The sequence below is a fragment of the Diplotaxodon limnothrissa genome, linkage group LG8 (assembly GCF_057381915.1).
Source record: "Diplotaxodon limnothrissa isolate DT_005_m linkage group LG8, D_limnothrissa_male_GT1.1, whole genome shotgun sequence".
In the NCBI taxonomy this organism is placed as follows: domain Eukaryota; kingdom Metazoa; phylum Chordata; class Actinopteri; order Cichliformes; family Cichlidae; genus Diplotaxodon; species Diplotaxodon limnothrissa.
The window spans coordinates 18,886,439-18,905,817 of NC_140603.1; the positions used below are offsets into that span (position 1 = coordinate 18,886,439).

The following is a 19,379-nucleotide window of genomic DNA, read 5'->3' on the forward strand; positions in this document are numbered from 1 at the left end:
CGAGATGACCTCCCTCTCAGTGACTTTTGTCAGCTTTAGGTCCCACTTCAAAAGCAGCGGTGTCAGCGGTACTTGAGGTCATGCACGTCGCTGTGCCGCTGTCCATCAAAGCAATCTTCCATTCAGAGGATTTAAAGTCCAAACTGCTGCTTCACAGACATTCTCCTCACTGGACCTGAACGGCGCACCAAGCTGGAGTCCATTTAAATATAGATATAAGTCCATACATTTTTGCTAATTTCCAGAAAGCAAATAGTATTTTTCCCTTTTCGCACCTTTTTAAATATGTGGACTAAGTGTCAACAGAACTTTGTTAGGTACACCTGTTCTACTGCTTGTGAATCTAAATATCTAATCAGCCAATCATGTGGCAATGCATTTAGCGATGTAGACATGGTCAAGATGACCCACTGGAGTTCTAACTGGGCATCAGAAAGGTGATTAAAGTGATTTTGAATGTGGCTTTTCTGACCATTTCAGGAACTGCTTCTCTGCTGGGATTTTCCCACACAATCATCTCTACGGTTTACAGAGAATGATCAGAAAAAGAGAAGATATCCAGTGAGCGGCAGTTCTCTGGGTGAAAATGCCTCGTTGATGCCAGAGGTCAGAGGCTGCTCTGAACTGATAGGAAGGCAGTGACCACTCATTACAACCAGGTGCCACTCCTGTCAGCTACGAACAGAAAACTGAGGCTACAGTTTTCAGGGCCAGAAAAAATTGAATAACAGAAAACAAAGTTGTTTCCTGGTCTGACAAGTCTCCACTTTTACGTTTGGATGGTAGAGTCAGAATTTGGTGCAAACAGCATGCTAGCATGGATCATTGGTTGGTGGTGGTGTTATATGGGGGATATTTTGGGGGGACACTTTGACAACCGAGCATTGCTTAAATGCCACAGCCTCAGGATTGTTGTTAGCCATGTCCATCCTTTGATTACTAAAGCGTTCTGATCTTCGATGGCTGCTCCCAGTTCAGATCATCTCATACTGTTTTCTTGAACATAGCGGTGAGTTCAAATGAACTCCACAGCCACCAGATCTCAATCCAGCAGAGCCAGTTTGGGATGTCGTGGAACAGGAGCTTTGCATCACGGATATGCAGCAACTGTTTGATGCTCTCATGTCAGTAAGGATCAAAATCTCAGGAATGTTACCGGCCCCATCTTGAATCTATGTCACGAAGAGTTCGATCATTTCTGAAGCTAAAAGGGCATCTAACACATTACTAGCGAGGTATACCTAATAAAGTGTCTGTTGAGTACATGCAGACACAATCAGAGAAAAGCAGTGGATCTGACACAGGTTAAAGAGGAGTTCCAGGTTTTGTATCTTCAGAGGGAGCTGCCCAAAAACTGCCTCAAGTTTATTAGCAGAGTTTGAGAGAAGGTGCAGTCTACCAGGCCACCTTCTAGCAGCTGAGGTACCATGGCTGCCGTTTTATGTCAAAATCTCAGTTATAAAAGCCTTTTTTGTTTAACAATACCCTTAGTCATGCTGCTCAGTCTGCTCACATCAAAATTTTGCATTACGCACATGCTGTCTCATGGTTATGCACATGTACAGACGCTGAAAAACGCCTACAGAACAACTGAAAGCACCCTGTCATCAGAAATATCATAATTTAGCGGCATAAACAAGACATTTCTTTCATTATTCTCGTCACGTAGGGGTGAAAGTTCCTATTTTCTCCACGGGCACAGTAGCAGGTTCAAATATCCAATTCAGGCGAATGGTTACTGAGAGGCTATTTTTAGCTCACAGATAGCGGATTCTCCTATCAGCTTAGATGACCACCCTTGAATTCATAAAGCATTGCCCATGTCCTTTAGCCGGAGCACCAACCTTGACAAGAGCTCTTAAGGTATAAAGATAACAAGTCTATCCTGTCAGTCTGTTTTTTCACTGTTTCCCAGCCCAGATTTAGGGAGCCTCCTGCAGTAGCTGTAACATTAAGATAAAAAAAATATCTGAATATAAGCAAGTCCTCATAACGACCATCATTACATTCCACTTATTCTCTTTTAACTTAAGTGTTATGTAATTCTGTGCACAAAAATAACCCTTTAATTGGGAATATTCATGTATCCGTCTGGTCCGTCCTATCTGTAATGCTTTGATTATATGCCACTCTACGCTCTGCCTCTTCAGATGCTTTGTCTCGGCCTCTAACATGGAAATTTAGACAATTAATGTTCTCCAGAGCGGCGGTGCATTAACAGCCTAAATTTTTGTCTTGTTCGTTGAGATTTGAGGATCTCTCCTGGACGTACAACACCACAGCACTGGCCAAGAAATCACAGCAGCGTCTCTTCTTTCTCCGCAAACTAAGAAGAGCAGGAGCACCAGCCCCCATCATGCACACTTTCTACAGAGGCACCATCGAGAGCATCCTGTCGAGCTGCATCACTGTGTGGTTTGGAGCCTGCAATGCGTCCTGCCATAGAACCCTCCAACGCATAGTGAGAGCTGCAGAGAGGATCATTGGTGTCTCTCTCCCCTCCCTCCAGGACATTTACAGCACCCGTCTCACTAAAAAAGCCCTTTGCATAGCGGCTGATCCCACGCACCCAATGCAAAGCTTCTTCAAGCTGCTGCCGTCAGGGAGGAGACTGCGGAGTCTCCAGGCCAGGACCAGCAGACTGAAGGACAGCTTCATCCATCAGGCTGTCAGGAAGCTAAACTCCCTCCCGATTCTGCCCCCCTCTCCCCTCTTCTCCACCACGGTCTCACTGAACTCTGTCACACACACACACACACTCACTCTCTGACGCACTCACTGGCCTGCTCCAGTCACTTTGTGGAGCATTGGACTGCCATTACCTCATAAGACTTTGCTGTTACACTATCTCTTACCGTACACTACTAAATCTCCATTTGCACTATTTGCCTATTTTGCACCACTATGCCTTCTTACTTGAATATTGTATATTGTATATTGCATAGCTTTTTTTTTGTTATACGTAAAATTGTATTGTATTTATTTAAATTTTTACTTTTTAATTATTTTATTTGCATTTTTCTAATCACTAGGGTTTGAGAGTAACGCAATTTCTATTCTGTGTATGTCCTGTACATGTGGCAGAATTGACAAATAAAGTTGACTTGACTTGACTTGACTTGACTTGATTTGTGTTTGATGAAAAGGTGCAGAGCTGCAGGTTTTGGCCGTTTGGACAACTATTCATGGTTTCACATTAAACCAGAGCTACATGTGGACGTGTCTGGACTTTGTCTTGTGTATGTGGGGCCAGACGAGATACAGTCAAAGCCTTGGGGGGAGTGATAACTGCAGGGAGTCAGCAAGAAAGGTAGCGATAAACCTTGAGTGTGATGAAGGCTTTTTAAACGGCCCGGAGTGTAGTTTCAGTGCTAGGGAGCGGTGCAGGGAAACCAAGCAGAAACTCTAGCTTTATTAAAGAAACTCTAGCATTAAAGGAAAAGATGCCCTGAGAAAGCCTGAACCCGTGATTCCCACTTGATTTGTGACCCTGCTGGAAAACGCTGGAACTCATCTGTAACAGAACAATACTCTACCATGCACACTTTTCAATGTGGTTAAATAACCATAATTTATTAGCAATTTATTAACACTTTTGCTCTGCATGTTTGATCACTCATCTAAATGAGAAGTTCAGATAAACAAGAGACGAGCTGAGTAGGACTGGGAGGAATTGCTGGTGGGACACAGTGACCTTCACTGCGAAGGGTTAAAAACCCCAAAGTCACAAAAGGGCACTTTTCCCCTTTTAGACTCAGCTTGGTCTCTCGGGAGCTTTGAACGCTCTGTGAAGCCACTCATCATGGGAGTGCAAGTCCACCTCTCGAAATACAACGCTGTTGTGAAGGACCAATCCATCTGAGGTGCCAAAAAATAAACATCTCCATATAAAATACCTTGCGGCGCTGACATTTTATATGTGCGGGAAGATGTGGACTTGGTAATAACACTTGCTTCCATCATTGTAGTCGCTGGAAAGAGGAGTTTAAGGTTGGTAACCTAAATATTTTGACACTTTCAGATGACATCACTCCGTTTTATTATGAAACTGGAGCCAGCAGTTCATCACAAGCCTAGAAACAAGGAAAACTGCTAGATTATTTTTGTCCACTACATGCAGTACTGCAAAACTGTTTTGAGTCACACTTGATTTCTTTACATTTTTTGAAGTAAGAAATAGGTACAGCAAGTAATTGAAACATATGCAAACATACATGAGGATGCTATCTACGTATAAGGCAATATCAAGCCTGAAAGTCAATATTTGGTATGACCACCTTCGTTCTTTAGGTAGTCTTCAGGAATAGTTAAAAGACATTTTAAAACTCCCCTTTGGATGTTGTCTGCCTTTTTTTTCCCCTGTTCTCTGTCACGATGATCCCACACGGCTTCAATGATGTGCAGGTCTGGGCTCTAGGGACACCAATCCATGACTGATGGTGTTCCACTGTGTGCTTTTCTATCCAGGTATGTATTTACCTTAATGGCAGTGTGTTTGAGATCACTTTATAGATGTTATTGCATAGTAGAGCAAAATATGATGGTACTTTTCTTTGTTCTGTTCCCCACCAACAGCACTTTAGCCCTACTCAGCCCTAAGCTATGACAGAGCTTCCTCCATGTCTAAAGCCATTACAGATGACTGTTCTTCTGCTCTAGATGGCTTTTCATCCTTCACTTGTCCAGTTTCCTCAGTTTTTTTAAGGACACACTGCACAGCGGGCTGAGATTGGCTAAATTTCCAACTAATAGCGCTTTTGAAATCTCATTGTTCATGCAAAAAAATCCAATTTAAATCTGCCAAACTGTGTGAACGTTCACATTTTTCATAGATTCAACTAAAGAAATGTGAACAAATTATGTGTTTTTGTGAATTCTGCCTAAAGGTATAATTTAAACGTTGTTCTTTGATTAGTCATCTGTTATGTGTAGACACAACGCTGCCGCCTATCTTGAATTAAGAGCCTTTTTTATACTTGAATGTAAGTGTTAATTGGTTTAACAAATGAAAAACAAAAAGAAAACTTTGAAAGGCTTTTGGGAAGAACTATTGCTGAAGATTCCTTTCAAAATTACAAGAAAGTCTTGCTTTTGGAAGCAAAATGTTATTGCCTAATAGAGTAAGCCTGCATGGGTGGAGATGGTTTCTGCTACCTTTGAAGAGAGGCACCTGCTTCCCAGTTGCATCTTATCATAATAACATCTTGTGATCTAACCTTAGTGTCCAAATATTCTTTTAATCATGATCTTTGTTGGTACTGAGTCTCATCCTGGACACTAAATCTCAAGCAGTCAGACAATGACTCATCAGCTTCTTGGGATTCGAATGTAGGATTTAGAAAAAGGTCAAGACTGAGGCTGGCACGGCAAGGAGCGACTTGGGGAGAAAGTCGGAGAAGGCTTTAAAGAGCCGCAGTGCATCGATGCTTGATATGTTACTCATTTCATGAGAGAAAGAATAAAAATGGAGGAAATGAAGATGAGTACTGCACTGATCAGTGTGTTCATCTATGACTGTCAGATGGACTCTTAAAAGAAACATTTATGCTGATGTACCTTATCTACCCCAAGGCTGTTTGGATAGCTTATTAGTGCCAAGTTCTTTGATTTAAAAGCTGCACTGTTCCCGGACTTGTTTGTTTGGTATGTTTGTTTGTTTGGTATCAATCTGCCCTGAGCTTTGTTCTAAAAGGAACAAAATCAGCTTCACTGATGTTAATGTTCGATATGAAGACGAAATGTACCTCAGTCGTTCCTGTTCCTGTTGCAAATGTTCCAAAAAGCAGTTATGCTTTCATGAATGTACTACGCGTGGCTTATCATTTCCAAAGTAAGTCAGTTTGCATCACTAAAGTTGAGCATAAACGCTGACCATCGCTGACCACCTTCACCCAATCTTCATGCAAGCTACAATCGCAGCAAGCCGAAGCCCAGCAGATGGAGACCGCAACGTGCCAAGTTCACACGGGCAATCCAAACAGATGGACACATGAAGTGTAGCACCTGCTTTTGGCAACGCACCTCAACACGTACAGCTTGAGTTAGAGTGGAAAAAAGTCACAGGGGATTTCAATCTTACAGGGTTGAGAGGTTTTGATTAGCCAATAGAAGTCAAATTTTGATCATCAGAGAGACATGTGCCAGCTACAGGGTCTGTATGAGTTCACTTTGAAATGGTTTACATTCATAAAAAAAGATAAGCTTTTTTTTTTTATCTTTGTGGAGCACTTTTTATGATCCTGTTGCATAAATTTAGCATATCTGTTGTTTGGGTTTGATAAGACTGTAATAATCAGCAATCAGCAATAATTATCTCCAGGTGCTGACATTTGTAGCTTTCAGCAATTTGCGCTTTTGTTTTTCTCGCTCAAAGATTGTAACAGCCTCCCCTGGAACACCACCCGCTGAAGAAAATGAGTATTTGCATTAGCATTTTACAGAAACTGTGTTTCTAATCATGTTTCTGTTGGATCTATTTATTATTTAGAGGATGCTTAGTGAAAAACATCATGAAGAAAATGTATGTCAGCAGAGATTAATCAAGATTCACAAAGATTGCTCTAATTGTTGCAGGGGTTTTTTTGTTTGTTTTTTTTAATCTACTTGATGATTTTGATATTTCTCTCGGTCTTTAATCAAGAGCAGAAGGCTGTAGGAGGTGGTTGGCATTGACAATATTCATAATCTGGACAAGAATCCATGCAATAACTGGATGAAGCTTCGCATCTGTTGGCCGAGAGGATCTGAAAGCACTCCAGACACTCCCTTGAAGTTTCAGCGCAGCGTTGATGAAGTGCTTTTGAAGGTCATGAAAAATGTTCTTACAAAATATCACCATATTTCAGAGACTATAAATAAACAAAAGGTTTAACAACAGTCAAAGGAAATGAAGTTAAGTAAATATTTTCTGCACCTATGAAACAGGAAAAATCCAGCAAAGACCTGACGCAGCACCTGAGATGAGCGTTTGGCCTTTTTAGTTGATTTGTCTACTGGTCACTGAAGATTTATCAGAAATGGTCTCACTGGTAGCTGGCTGTGAAGAAGCCATTCTTAAGGAAGGGAAACAGAAAAAAGGCTGAGGTATGCCAAACTGCTCCAGAACTGGGTTGAAAAATAAGTGGAAAATTTGACATTTTGGGGTTACACTGTTGTCCCTATGTAAGGGGAGGTTCAAATGTTGTACCAAACATTGACTTTCAATCTTGTTACTGCTTTTTTCTCATACACTGTAATTCCATTCCTGTTTACACATCTGTTAATAGATTGTTGCAGCTATTTTACATTTTTCCTACTAAAAAATTAAAACGTTTTGAGTGGCTCAAGGCTTTTGCACAGTTCTAAAAGTCTATAACCTGCCCAGTGCACGCATTCTGTTTAATAATGTACCAGACTGTTGATTGTTGATCTCTAATTTGCTTGGACCTTACTATTGACCTCCTCGAATAAGAGCAATTTCAGTATTTGGAAGCAATTTCAGAACTTTTATCAAGCTATCATGAAACAATGGGAGAACAGATCTGACCGTTAAACTGATTGGCAATCAAGTGTCCAATGACTTTAGAGCATCTAAAAATGTGGGACTGTGTATAAAAATGGCTGTAATTGCTAAACAGTTGGTGCAATACTTGTTAAACCCCTCGAATTGAAGCTGAAAATCTGTATTTTAATTGCATATTGATTGTTTGATTTAAAATTCACTGTTTTGATGTACAGAAGCAAAGATGCAAAAAAAAAAAAAAAAAAAAAATGTGTGATTGTCCAGAAATGTATGAACCTAACTGTGGTCACTTTCTAGTCAAAACATGATAGGAGTTATTATTCTTGCTTGGGCTGTGTTAGGTCTGGATCCCGGATGAGCCCCCAAATGTGTTACATCCTCTAAATTAAAAACTCATGGAAACCAAGTTTAACAACACAAAATAATGACTCAAAAAGCAACAAACACAACATAAAATAAAGCAACAAACACAACATAAAATAAAGCAAAAAACCCACCATCAACCAAGCATCCAGTGGGCTGCTGGATTAAAGCCCCAAAACTAATTAACAAGTGACAAACTTGAAAACTGAGGCCTATAAGTTAAGAGTTGATCATAAAAAAGTGAAAGAAAAAATTCTAGAATTAAGTATGCTGATAAATGGTGGAGGAGAAACAGCTTGTTCCAACATGTACATGAGCCTCAGCACCTAATCAGGACAATTAGGACAACCAAAACAAATAATTAATTACCAGAGGGAGAATTTACTGAAACATGGGGGTGTACGTAACAGTAAAAGATCTAAACATCTGTTTTTGAAGCTTATCATAAAACCTGGAAACAATGACTATGTCCAAAGGTCAGAAATTGTGGCTGCTGAAGTCTCTGCCATTCCAACAGCCAACAAATGTAACTCCTCCATCCTTTTTTTTTTTTAAAGGTTTTTACCCTTATTTTATATGAGGTTTTAACTGTTGCAATGTATTTGCTGCAAAGATGAGTCTTTATTTAACACTATTTAACCTACAGCAAGAAAGAAAGTTATTTACTAAAGTATTGAGTACTGCCTTCCTTACACCCATCTTCAGCACCCAGTGATCTTGCAGCGGTAACAAAGGAGTGTTTAGGTGTTGCACAGAGATGTGGATTGTAGGGATATAGGAATTTTATGAGGGACATTATTCAGTTCCTTGTAAATGGTCTCAGATTCCACAAATTATGTACAAGATGTAATGAAGCACAATTCAATTAGGAGTGTTTACTAATACAACCCCGTGTTTAACCCTGATCTTTGCCTATCACAGTTAAATATATTACACTCCAGCCTGGACTGTAAATTACCACAGAGACATGTGGGTGAAACACCAAGGGTAAATCACTGGCGAACATATTTCTGAATGTAAACACCATATGGAGTTATAACCTCTGCTCGCACAGAGGTCATGTTGGTATCGCTTTATCTACTTCGACTTGGAGCAGCCAAAATGTCTGCTGATACACATGCAATTTGAAACAATTACTCTTAAAACCACTGATTAGCTCCTCCATATGTGAGCCCACAGCTAATCTGCCCAAACGCAAACTTCCTGCCAAACAAACAAATGCTTAATAATGAAGCAGGTCTTTGCCAGGAGGCCATCACTGACGCTGGCTGCACTGATGTTCTTATTCGTTTTTCTGAAAGCTGGGTCTCATTCACACTCATTAGTTCACCCAATCATATCTAAACATTGTTCATTAGCCAGAACAGCTGAGCTCAGTTCCATTCAGTTTTTCTGGCCTAATTGAAATGTACAGCTCTGGCTTTTTGGGAGAGCATCATTAGCACAACACGTCATGCTAATGCATTTTAAAGACGTCCAGCTTAAGGGCTGATTAATATTCCCCAGAAAGAACTGCAAATCTCTCCTGTAAGAGCCACTTCAGAACACCAGCTGCCGTGGTGTTTACTCAAATATTTTCTATAGGCTTTCAGAGTATCGCTCGAGGAAAATGGAATCATCAAACAGCATGTTGGAGAGGTGGTTAACCTGAGTGAGAGTGGATGCGGGTGAGAGCTTAAAACATTTGGGGACATCAAAGCAAGACATAAAATCCCCCCTACTGTTACTTTTTTTGTAGTAGTAGCTCCAACCTTTACTTATGTTTTAAAGTGTCACCACATAAATTTTACCACTAAAGCTCAGCTTGCCCATCCTGGGGAGAGCTTCTCTGCCTGTGTAAATAGCTGTGTAATGCCTCTTTTTCTGTAGCTTTTCAAGGTCTGAAAAAAAGGGAACCTTGCTGTTACAGTCATCACTATTTTCTTGGCTTGGCTTTGAAACTCTGCGTTTTTACCAGTTAAGCTGCATATGTTGGATCGCTTTTTTGACCATCCTTTCTAAAAATCTATCTCTGATGAACCTCCAGGCCCCCACCCACACATCGTTGTTTTTGTTTTTAAAACAAAACAAAACAAAAAGGCTTGTATGCAAACCACAAATGAAGTGAAGACACAAAATGGCAGGGGCGGAAACGCATAAAACTCCCAACATCAAATTGGCATGTTTAGTAGTGCAATTGGATTAGAATATGATGTGGATTAGGAGAAACAGTGGGCTTTTTTCACAGACTGGAGCCATCTTTGTATCCCACAGCAGAGAAGGCCCTGGTTAAAAGGTTACACTTGTAAATGTATAAATAATAAAATGAATACAGGTGAAATCCATTTAGATGCTTTGGTTTCAGGATCCTGTTATTGTACATACAAGCTCAGGGTCACGGATTAGTTGGAAACTTGAATAGAGCAGAGCCACCTTTAAGCACACTAACACCTGTGCTTTTCCAGTTAGTCAGAGCGTGTGCCGTAAAGTGGGCTCACCTCACCCCCGTGCGCAATTGTTTCCTCTGACAGCTGTGAACTGAGCTTACAATATCGATACACCCACGAGTGGACTTTAATGAAGCATGCAAACAAACCCCTATTTATCCCTGCAACATTAAAGCGCACAAGAAGCATTGTTCAAGAGTCGGATTTCGTGGCTCCCTTCTCCACGGTGGCCAATCAGATTCCTCTTCCTCCCAGCAGCACAACAGCATCTGACATCACGCCAATTCACAAATCCTGCAAAGCGCCGTTTACCTCTCGGTGCCACGCTGTTTAATCACAAAATGCTGCTCTTATTAGTCTCTTAGTACATTGTGAACGAACCGAGGTTGCCGAATGTGATTACATTTCAATCACTTCTCCTCTAGCATTTCAGAATTTCTGCAGCTCCCTGTGGAGTCAAACCTTCCCACAGTAATAATAATAACAACAAGACGAAAAATGGGTTAAACAGCAATAAACAGTAAAACTTTCTTTTATTTTCACAGACATTATAACACACCACCTCACAACAGCATGTAAAGCCAAAGACAAAGGGAGAGGCTCAAATTCCTCTTGGGCACTAAACAGCACATTATGTACAACGGGCATTAGAATCAGCCTCACAATTACTCGTTTAGTTGTAAAAGACAGCGCGGAATAAATAGGCTATTTTACACCAATGTTTAATATAAACAAATACCTGTCGTACAAATTGCACTTGCCGATGGCTGTGAGGTAAAATACTTCGTGAGCTCTACATGACTGCGATACAGTCACTCCGACAAATGCCTTGATCTTATCCAGTGCCTTTAAATAACAGTTCATTGTAGTGCGCCTGAGCGGTGATGAGCGAATTTTTACGCAGGAACCTGGAGCGAGGATCGGACTCTCACTTCCCCATTATAACGCATAAATGCAGAAATCAACTGTTTATCGAACAAAATCAGAACTGAAAAGTTGATATTTATATCAGGCATCAATCACAGGAGTGCGACTCCGCTCTTTGGCTGATGCACAGATTTACTGGATTTCAAATTCGGCACCTGACAGGTTTTTAATCACAGAAGCTTTACAGCCACTTCATTTTAGGGTTGATGAGCTATAATTTTGGCAAATTTCATTTTGTCTTTTACACTAAACTCTCTCTCTGAGCCAAAGGAGATAATGGGAAAATATTTATCCTGATGCTTTAAAATGGCTTTCAAACACGTTTCTAGCATTTTCGCCTGTTGTTTGAACTCAAATGATCCTGTTTGTTGTTGCAAAGGTCCCCGTTGAAATGATTAAATATGGCTCTTACGCACTCCGTCTCCAAAAAGAAACTCGCCTATTTTGTCATTATCCCCCCCCCCTCCCCTATCACAGCTGTGATTCGGAGTGAGACAACTTTCCGGTCCCCAGGCTACTATCACTGTTGTCCAAGCCGGCGCAGTCTGACCACATCCCCAACGTTCCGGGCTCCAGAGAGGAGACGAACCCGCCGGAGCATCGGGACAGGTCGCAGGAGCTAATGTGTAGCCTGCGGTCGGCTTGCCTCGGGCAGCACAGCAGCCTCTTAAAAGCCTTCCTGAAATCTGGGCTTCGGCAGTAAATTATGGGGTTAAACGCAGAGTTCACGTACCCCAGCCAGTTCAGAAACACGAAAAGGTCCTTGTCCACCACCTCTGCGCAAAAAACCCTCACGACGTTCACTATGAAAAAGGGCAGCCAGCACAGAGTGAACGTTCCCATGATGATGCCAAGCGTTTTGAGCGCTTTCTGCTCCCTGAGTGCCAGGATCTTAGACGGCCTCTTCTTGCACTTGGAGGTCAGTCCGGTTAAGGTGTTGTGAAACCTGCCCTCGCACTTGTCGATCTTCCTCAGCTGCTTTTTCGCCTCTCTGTACACGCGGGCGTAAACAAATATCATGACCAGGAGAGGAATGTAAAAAGATATGATGGATGAGGAGATGGCGTATGCTCTGTTTGTGACAAAGTCGCAACATTCGGGGTCCTCGTAACAGTCTGTGTCCACGCTGTCCCGAGACCAGTGCATCAGGATGGGCAAGAAGGAGACCAGCGCAGAGATCGCCCACACCACACACACCACCGCTTTGGCCCGGGCTTTGGTTAACAAGCTTTGGTAGCGGAAAGGTGATGTGATAGCCACATACCTGTCTATGGCGATAACGCACAGGGTCTCGATGCTGGCGGTGACGCAGAGAACGTCCACCGAGATCCAGAACTCACAGAAAAAGGTGCCATACAGCCACGAACCGCGCACCGCGAGCGCCGCGCCAAATGGCACAACCAGGAGCCCCATGATGAGGTCCGCGCTCGCCAGCGACACGATGAACACGTTGGTGAGAGTCTGCAGCCTCTGCGTCCTGGCGATGGCCACCATGACCAGGATATTTCCGAACACGATGGACAGGACGATCAAAGCCATAACCACGCTCATGCCCGCCATCCACTGCTCGGACGCGGCTGCAGCGGAGCCCGGTGAGTCGGACGTCTCGCTCCCTGTGCCATTCTGGAAGTTCACTGGCGAGGACGCGCCACCACCGTCCCCCATGACGGGCTGCTGGGCTGTGAGTGGAACCAGGTCGAGATCATCAAGGCAGCACTAACAACGCCTTCACAGTCTATAGCTCTACTCCCACTGCGCGCCAACTCCATCTGGAGCGCCTCTCAAGTCCTCAGCCTGCGTTGGCTGCTGTAGCGGCCGGGACAGCAAAGCGCGCGGTGACATCATTGCTCCTCACGACCAATCAGGCAGCTCAGCGGGCAAACGATCCCAGCGGTGAAGTTGTGGAAGCAAACAAACACCTGAACCTTAAAATTTCAGTCAGTCTCTTTTTGGTGTCTTCACCAGTTAACGCGCATGGACGAATAAACCAAACTTTTATTAAGCAGGAGAAGCAGATGGTCACTCCCCAAACTGTCCATAACTATCATCGGTCCAAAAATCTTGTCGGTTATGGAAACACGATTAACCAAATATGGAAGTCCAGCAGGACATGAACTACAGGGATTTCGCTGTTTTCATCACTGGCGAACCACAAACAAAATTTGTTTTTCCACTTGTCCGTTTTATATTTTTATCGCTAAGAATACATTCCATGGGCATGAGATCAGGCCCAACAACGGATCTGTGGTCCTTCCTTCACAGCAGCTGTATTATGGTAAACTTCTTATCTCCAATCGCAAGTACAGAAGGCTATAAAGCAGGGGTTGACTCACAGCTATTCAGTCCACGCATCACTGCAGAGATAAACATTCCAGGTCAGTTCCAGGTCATTAAAAATGATTTTTCTGACCTACACCTGAACCAGGTTTTAAATTATGGCCGAGATGGAAGAAAGACAAGCCTAGTAGTGAGCTTAGTTTAAAAAAAAAAAGAAGGAAAAGAAAGAAAAAGAAAAGAAAAGAAGGCGTTCAAGATAAAGAAACAACAACAAAACAATGAAAGGAAGGTAGATTAAAGGATTTTCTTATGTAACGATGCCATTTTTTTTATTCAACAGACTTGGAAAGAAACAATTCATACTTTGGATGAATATTGTTTCATCTTTTAACTCTATTCATAAATTAATCAAAAATCATTTCAGGAACACTGTCAACTTACTGTCGACACGCAAGACTTGCTAAAAAACACTGGACTGATGGGGCTCTCCATTGCCTCTTACTTTATGGCCTGCTCTCTGAGGCCATAAACTGTTTATTTATATGCAAGTGAGTTTCCAGTATGGAGACATTACAACCTAAATAATTTAGTATTTGAGCAAACTGGCAGGAGTAAGGCTGTTTGTTCAACTCATTGTTGGTGCCCACTTTCAAATCTGACCACTACTGTAGGCCAACAAAAGTCTATCAGAGGGGCATTAAACAGAATATCAACTGAAAGTTTGGGGCCTAAAAAATACATTTTATTCACGTTAGTGTGGGAAATAAAATATAGAGTTTCTTTATGGTTTTTGGTTAAAATGAATAAATAAATAAACTCCATTTATCTTCTTTCCACCTCTGTGGTGGCAGAAATTTCCAAGAGCTTGAAATCAAACCCTATAAAACAAAAACATGTGCATTAACAGGAGTGGGAAGACTTTTTTTTCCTATTAGTGCTTTTAAAAAAATCTATGGTCTGTTTTTAAATAGAAGAAATTCCTTTTCTAAAGCTTTCATCACAGGACAATGACGGTTAAAGGCTTAAAACGATTCCCTGACTTTGCTGATGCATCGGCTCCTCTTCTCGGCCACATTTAAAGCGTTTACACCTCTTCGGCATAATTCAGATGTTCAGCAGCTCGTTTACTTTCATAAAAACGTGCTCATGGAAATGCTCTTGACCACTCAACAGCAGCTACCTCCCACATAATCTTTGTGCAAGCTTTGAATGTCGGAATGAAGAGAAGTGCTGCTGGTTAAGCTTTGGTTGATCTCATATGTTGACACCAGCGCGGAGTCAAAGGTCAAAGTTGATTTCATTATTTGAAGTGATGGTTTTCCCTGTTTATGGATCGGGTTCGAGAGTCTCTGCAGAGGCAGACAAAGCGATGTGTTCGAGTGAAGCTGCAGAGCGTTTTGTTAGCGGTTCTGCTCATCAGAAAACCTGCGTTTCAAGCAAACGTTCCTCACACGCCGCAGCCTGGAAATACGGCAATGATATTTTATCTCTTACAGTGATATGATCTTAATGGAGCCCACTCAGCCACAGTGAATGGTGAATAAATGTTTCTGCAGGAAAAAAAAAAAGAAACTGGAGAAACTGAAATTTTCTCCTTCACCTGGCCCCAAAACACCCCGCCAATATTAAATGAGCCATTTTATTTTGAAATCACCTTTTACGAGCAGTTAATTCAATAACAATAAACCAGTGTCAGTTTCACAAATCCTGTGAGTGTCATAAGAGGCACATGGCTCTCAAGCCCCTGAGAAAGCTTTTTAAAAGCCCTTTTTGTGCTGGTGAAAGGAGCTGTGTGCTGGTGAAGCTCTTATCTGATCACTCACATTCAAACTCCTTACTTGGGGGGTGATCTTGCAGTTATATTAATATTCATTTTAATGTGTTATAGCACCACAAGTGAGAGAAGAGGTGGCAGCTTCGATGACCCGAGCGCCTTACCCGATTGGGTATTTTATCCATGTACTGTGTTGATGTTTTCAGTTTACCCAAATGTTAACTGAGGCTCTCTGTGTGTGTGTGTGTGTGTGTGTGTGTGTGTGTGTGTGTGTGTGTGTGTGTGTGTGTGAGTGGTACAGGGTTAATTGTGCTGCCAGAATGACAGTGAGGAAAGCAGCTGATGGGACAGAGGGATAAAACAGCAGGAAAAGACTCAGAGTGAGTCAGGAGGCCAATAATAGCTCCCCGTCTTAAGCGACCATGTCGTTGTAATGTTTATCTTTGCATATTAAAAGTATCTGGTTAAAGACAGATTCATTTGCTTTTATTTCTGATTTATCCTCAGGTCTGAGACGCAAGAGCTCTTTTTTGTGGCGGTTCTAACTTGTGGAGTTTATCTTTGTGTTAAAAAAATACACATAAAAGAATCACAAGATGACCGTCCACATCGCTGCTACCCACAACACATTCCACCTCAAGTCTGGGATTTTGTAAAACACTAATATTACTCCCCTGGGACAGTTCTGAAAAGACCTTTGAAGCTTTCCAGAGAAAGGACCATTTTTAAATAGCATTTTGCAGCTCATCCCATGCCCAGAGTGCATAAAACAAGAAAGTGCTTTCACAAAGCCCTGAGTGCACCCCGGGGACAAAAGAATTTTCAAGTTGTAGATCTGGAGCTAGGCTCCTGGCATGATAGGATAAAAGGATGGAGATAAAAGCGGGCAGCTTACCTATCAATGTCTTTTTCAATAAACTGTAATTTTTGCTCCTCTGGCAGAGCGAGCAGCAGCCTAAAGATTCCTTTAAAATGCAACGGAGCTCCCAATAATGTCACATATTCCAGTAAATGCAATAAAGTTTTCACTTGGTTTGATAAAAACATGTAATAATCTGACAAAAAGGGGAAGAAAAATCAAATGGCTCTTTGTTTTCAAACTGATTGAAAAGAAAAAGTAATTTCAAAACTAATTCTGACAGATGATGGAACAAACCTGTTAAAATAAATGTGCTCATTTTGAATTTGTTGCCAGAAACACCTTTGAAAATAGTTGAGTTTTGATCTTCCTTGCAACTGTGTTGCATCACGTCTTATTTTCTTACCAACAATCTGTACTCTGGACTTCAGACAGGCCAGTTTGGTACAAAGAATTTTTTTTTATTACCACGCCATTTATTGGAATATGTGCAGAACGTGGTGTGACATTGTCCTGCTGAAATTGGCATCCAAGCATCCAATGGCTGGATTCATATGTTGCTCCAACACCTAGATTTTGATTCAGCATTAATGGTGCCTTCATAGATTTGGATTTCAGTCACTAGTGCAGGAACTGAAAACTATTTTAAATTCTGTGTTTCGCACCGGTCCACCTTATATGAGGCCTGGAAAAGAAGAAGTGTTTCTGGATCTTGGCACAGTATTGTGCAAAAGAAAAGAACCAACTATGTCCAGAAGAACAGAATCAGCGTTCTGGGATTTCCTTTCCTGGATGATTATATGTTGCTAGGAAAATGGGGGGAAAAGGGAAATAGGTGCAACGATTTATTGAAACATGTGCAAACATAAATGGACAATACAGTAAAATTGTAATTAGAGTTACATATCATAGATAAGAAAATGTAGAATCTGCCCTTTACATTAAATAAGTACATTAGGTCAATTGCTGTCAATAGGAAATGAGCACACCCATATATCCATGATGAGCGGTTATTGTGGGTGTATCAACCATTATACCAGAATAGATTTTAGATTAGACACCAGCAGAAGATGATAAGCACTGCAGAACATGGCCAATGTTAGAGGCAAAAAAGCAAATGCCATCAAATTTTCTTTCTCAGGAAATTAGAAAGTAGAAACCTCGCCCAGATATTATCTGAGCTGCAGCAATGAGCTGCAGGAAATTTTGCTATATTTGTATTTTTAAGTGGAGATATTTGTATTTATTACAGGTATTTTGTTACATTTTGAGTCTGTAATAACTGGCAATGAGTGTTGCATTTAAATCTAGACTTTGACCAGTTAGCAGTGGTTTTAACCTTGGAACTGTCCCGTGGACGCCATTTCTGCCTCTTTCTTATTGTTGAATCATGAACTCTGACCTTAACTGAAGCAAGTGAGGCCTGTATCTCTTTAGATGTTGTTCTGGGTTCTCTTGTGACCTGGATGAGTCGTCGATGCGCTCTACGAGTAGGTTCACCTCTGTTCCAGGTTTTCTCCATGTGTGGATAACAGCTCTCACTGTGGTTCACTGGAGTCCCAAAGTGTTAGAAATGGCTTCATAACCCTTTCCAGACTGATAGAAGTCACTGACTTTGTTTCTCCGCTGTTGCTTTTTGAGATCTTTCAGCTTACTTCACTTGGTTTCTGTTTAATTCATGCTTTCACAAGGGAAGACGATTAGTTTTCACTAGCTTTTATTTCTTAAATAAATGAAATTATCATGTAAAAGCTGTATTTTGTATTTACTCTGGTTATCTTTGTCTTACATTAAACTTAAAAAAACGTGACAAATATGCAAAAAAGAGAAACAGAAAGTAGGAAGGGGCAAATACCTTTTTTCACAGCACTCAGGGTTCAAAGTTATCAAGATTGACTCCAAGCCCATATATTTTACTGCATTCAGTTACTGCAGTTGCATTTTTGTTGCATGCGAAAGCATTTACACAAAATTAAACTGAGCTTGAACCACTCCAATAATTCTTGTTCCAGGACTCGTTAATTGACTAGGAAATACACACAAAACTGTTTTTCTGTAACTTCATTGTAAACACGAGAGACTGCTTCTGTAAGCTGTCTGTTTATAACTATGTTAATAACCAAAACTAGAGTAAAAAAAAAAGAAAGATGGCTCTTTCTTTGTAACAGGAATGAGAAAAATGAAAGATATTAACTATGCGTCAAACAGGAGGTCTGCGTATGAGGCCAGCTCAGAAATAAACTGGCATTTTTACATTTTTATGTAACGAGTGTGCTCATTAGTGATGCTTTTGATAGCATCTCATATAAAAGAGCTTCAGCACCAGCTTATTAATGTATTGGTTGGAATTACGCAAAACAAACTGATTCTCAAATACCAGGAAATGAAAAGAACGGCACACAAACCAGACTAGATAAAATAAGTTTTATTAGTTTTTCCTCACTGTGCTGCATATTGAAGTCCAACACGGAGAAGCCAAAGTATTGACAAGGTGCCGAAGAAGACAAAAGCATGCCAAAATGTGTCTGAGAAGTCAGAAATGAAGAAAAAAACAAAATCAAGTGAGAGTTACAAAACAATATCAGGAGCTTAATGCCCACCGACAGCCACCCAAAGGTTATTAGTGCTCATTAAAAAGTGCCAGAGGGATAAGAGAGCCGAGAAAGTACAACAACTGCAGTTCGCTGGAAATAAATAACTTGTGGGAGTTGAAAAAAAGAGAAAGGAAAAACAAAACAATATTGCTTCTAATACGGTTAAAGTGCCATGAATGTACACCATCCATGCAATCCTTTTCAAGGCACTTGGGCTGAGTGAGCCAAACCAAATAAGAGCAGGCTGACGAGCACAATTAGGTTATGAGACATGATGACAGCAACGATAATCAAAACGCTCTCACAACAACTCATAACTTAGTAAACCAATAAAGGCAAAATGACAAAACAACTTCCACATTATCATATCGCATTACACAACGTGATCGAGCGGATCATTATTAGCATTCCTTTCATATAATGTTCCCTTTGTGAAGCTGAGATGAAGTGTATAAATGCTTGATGGAGAGAATTTAATGAGACTTTGGTTTCAGCGTGCGGGAACAGACGGCAGTCATGTCAGTGTCCTCGGCTGCTTCCCCCTCCTCGAAAACAGGCACTTTACTCCATCCATCCATCCATCCATCTTCATCCGCTTTGTCCGGGGCCGGGTCGCGGGGGCAGCAGCCTAAGCAAAGAGGCCCAGACCTCCCTCTCC

The 19,379-nt window shown here is 41.4% G+C and overlaps 1 protein-coding gene across 1 annotated transcript; it reads right to left on the minus strand.

The window, feature by feature from the left end:
* Window positions 1-11,688: 11,688 nt before the first annotated feature.
* Window positions 11,689-12,924, minus strand: adrb1 (adrenoceptor beta 1). The gene has a single exon (XM_085360763.1). The coding sequence runs from the start codon at window positions 12,880-12,882 to the stop codon at window positions 11,689-11,691; it is 1,194 nt and encodes a 397-aa protein (XP_085216889.1). The 5' UTR covers window positions 12,883-12,924.
* Window positions 12,925-19,379: the final 6,455 nt, after the last annotated feature.

What these genes read in the sequence shown, in the direction of transcription:
- adrb1 (XM_085360763.1), bottom strand. Translation starts at nt 12,882, where the DNA reads ATGGGGGACGGTGGTGGCGCGTCCTCGCCAGTGAACTTCCAGAATGGC.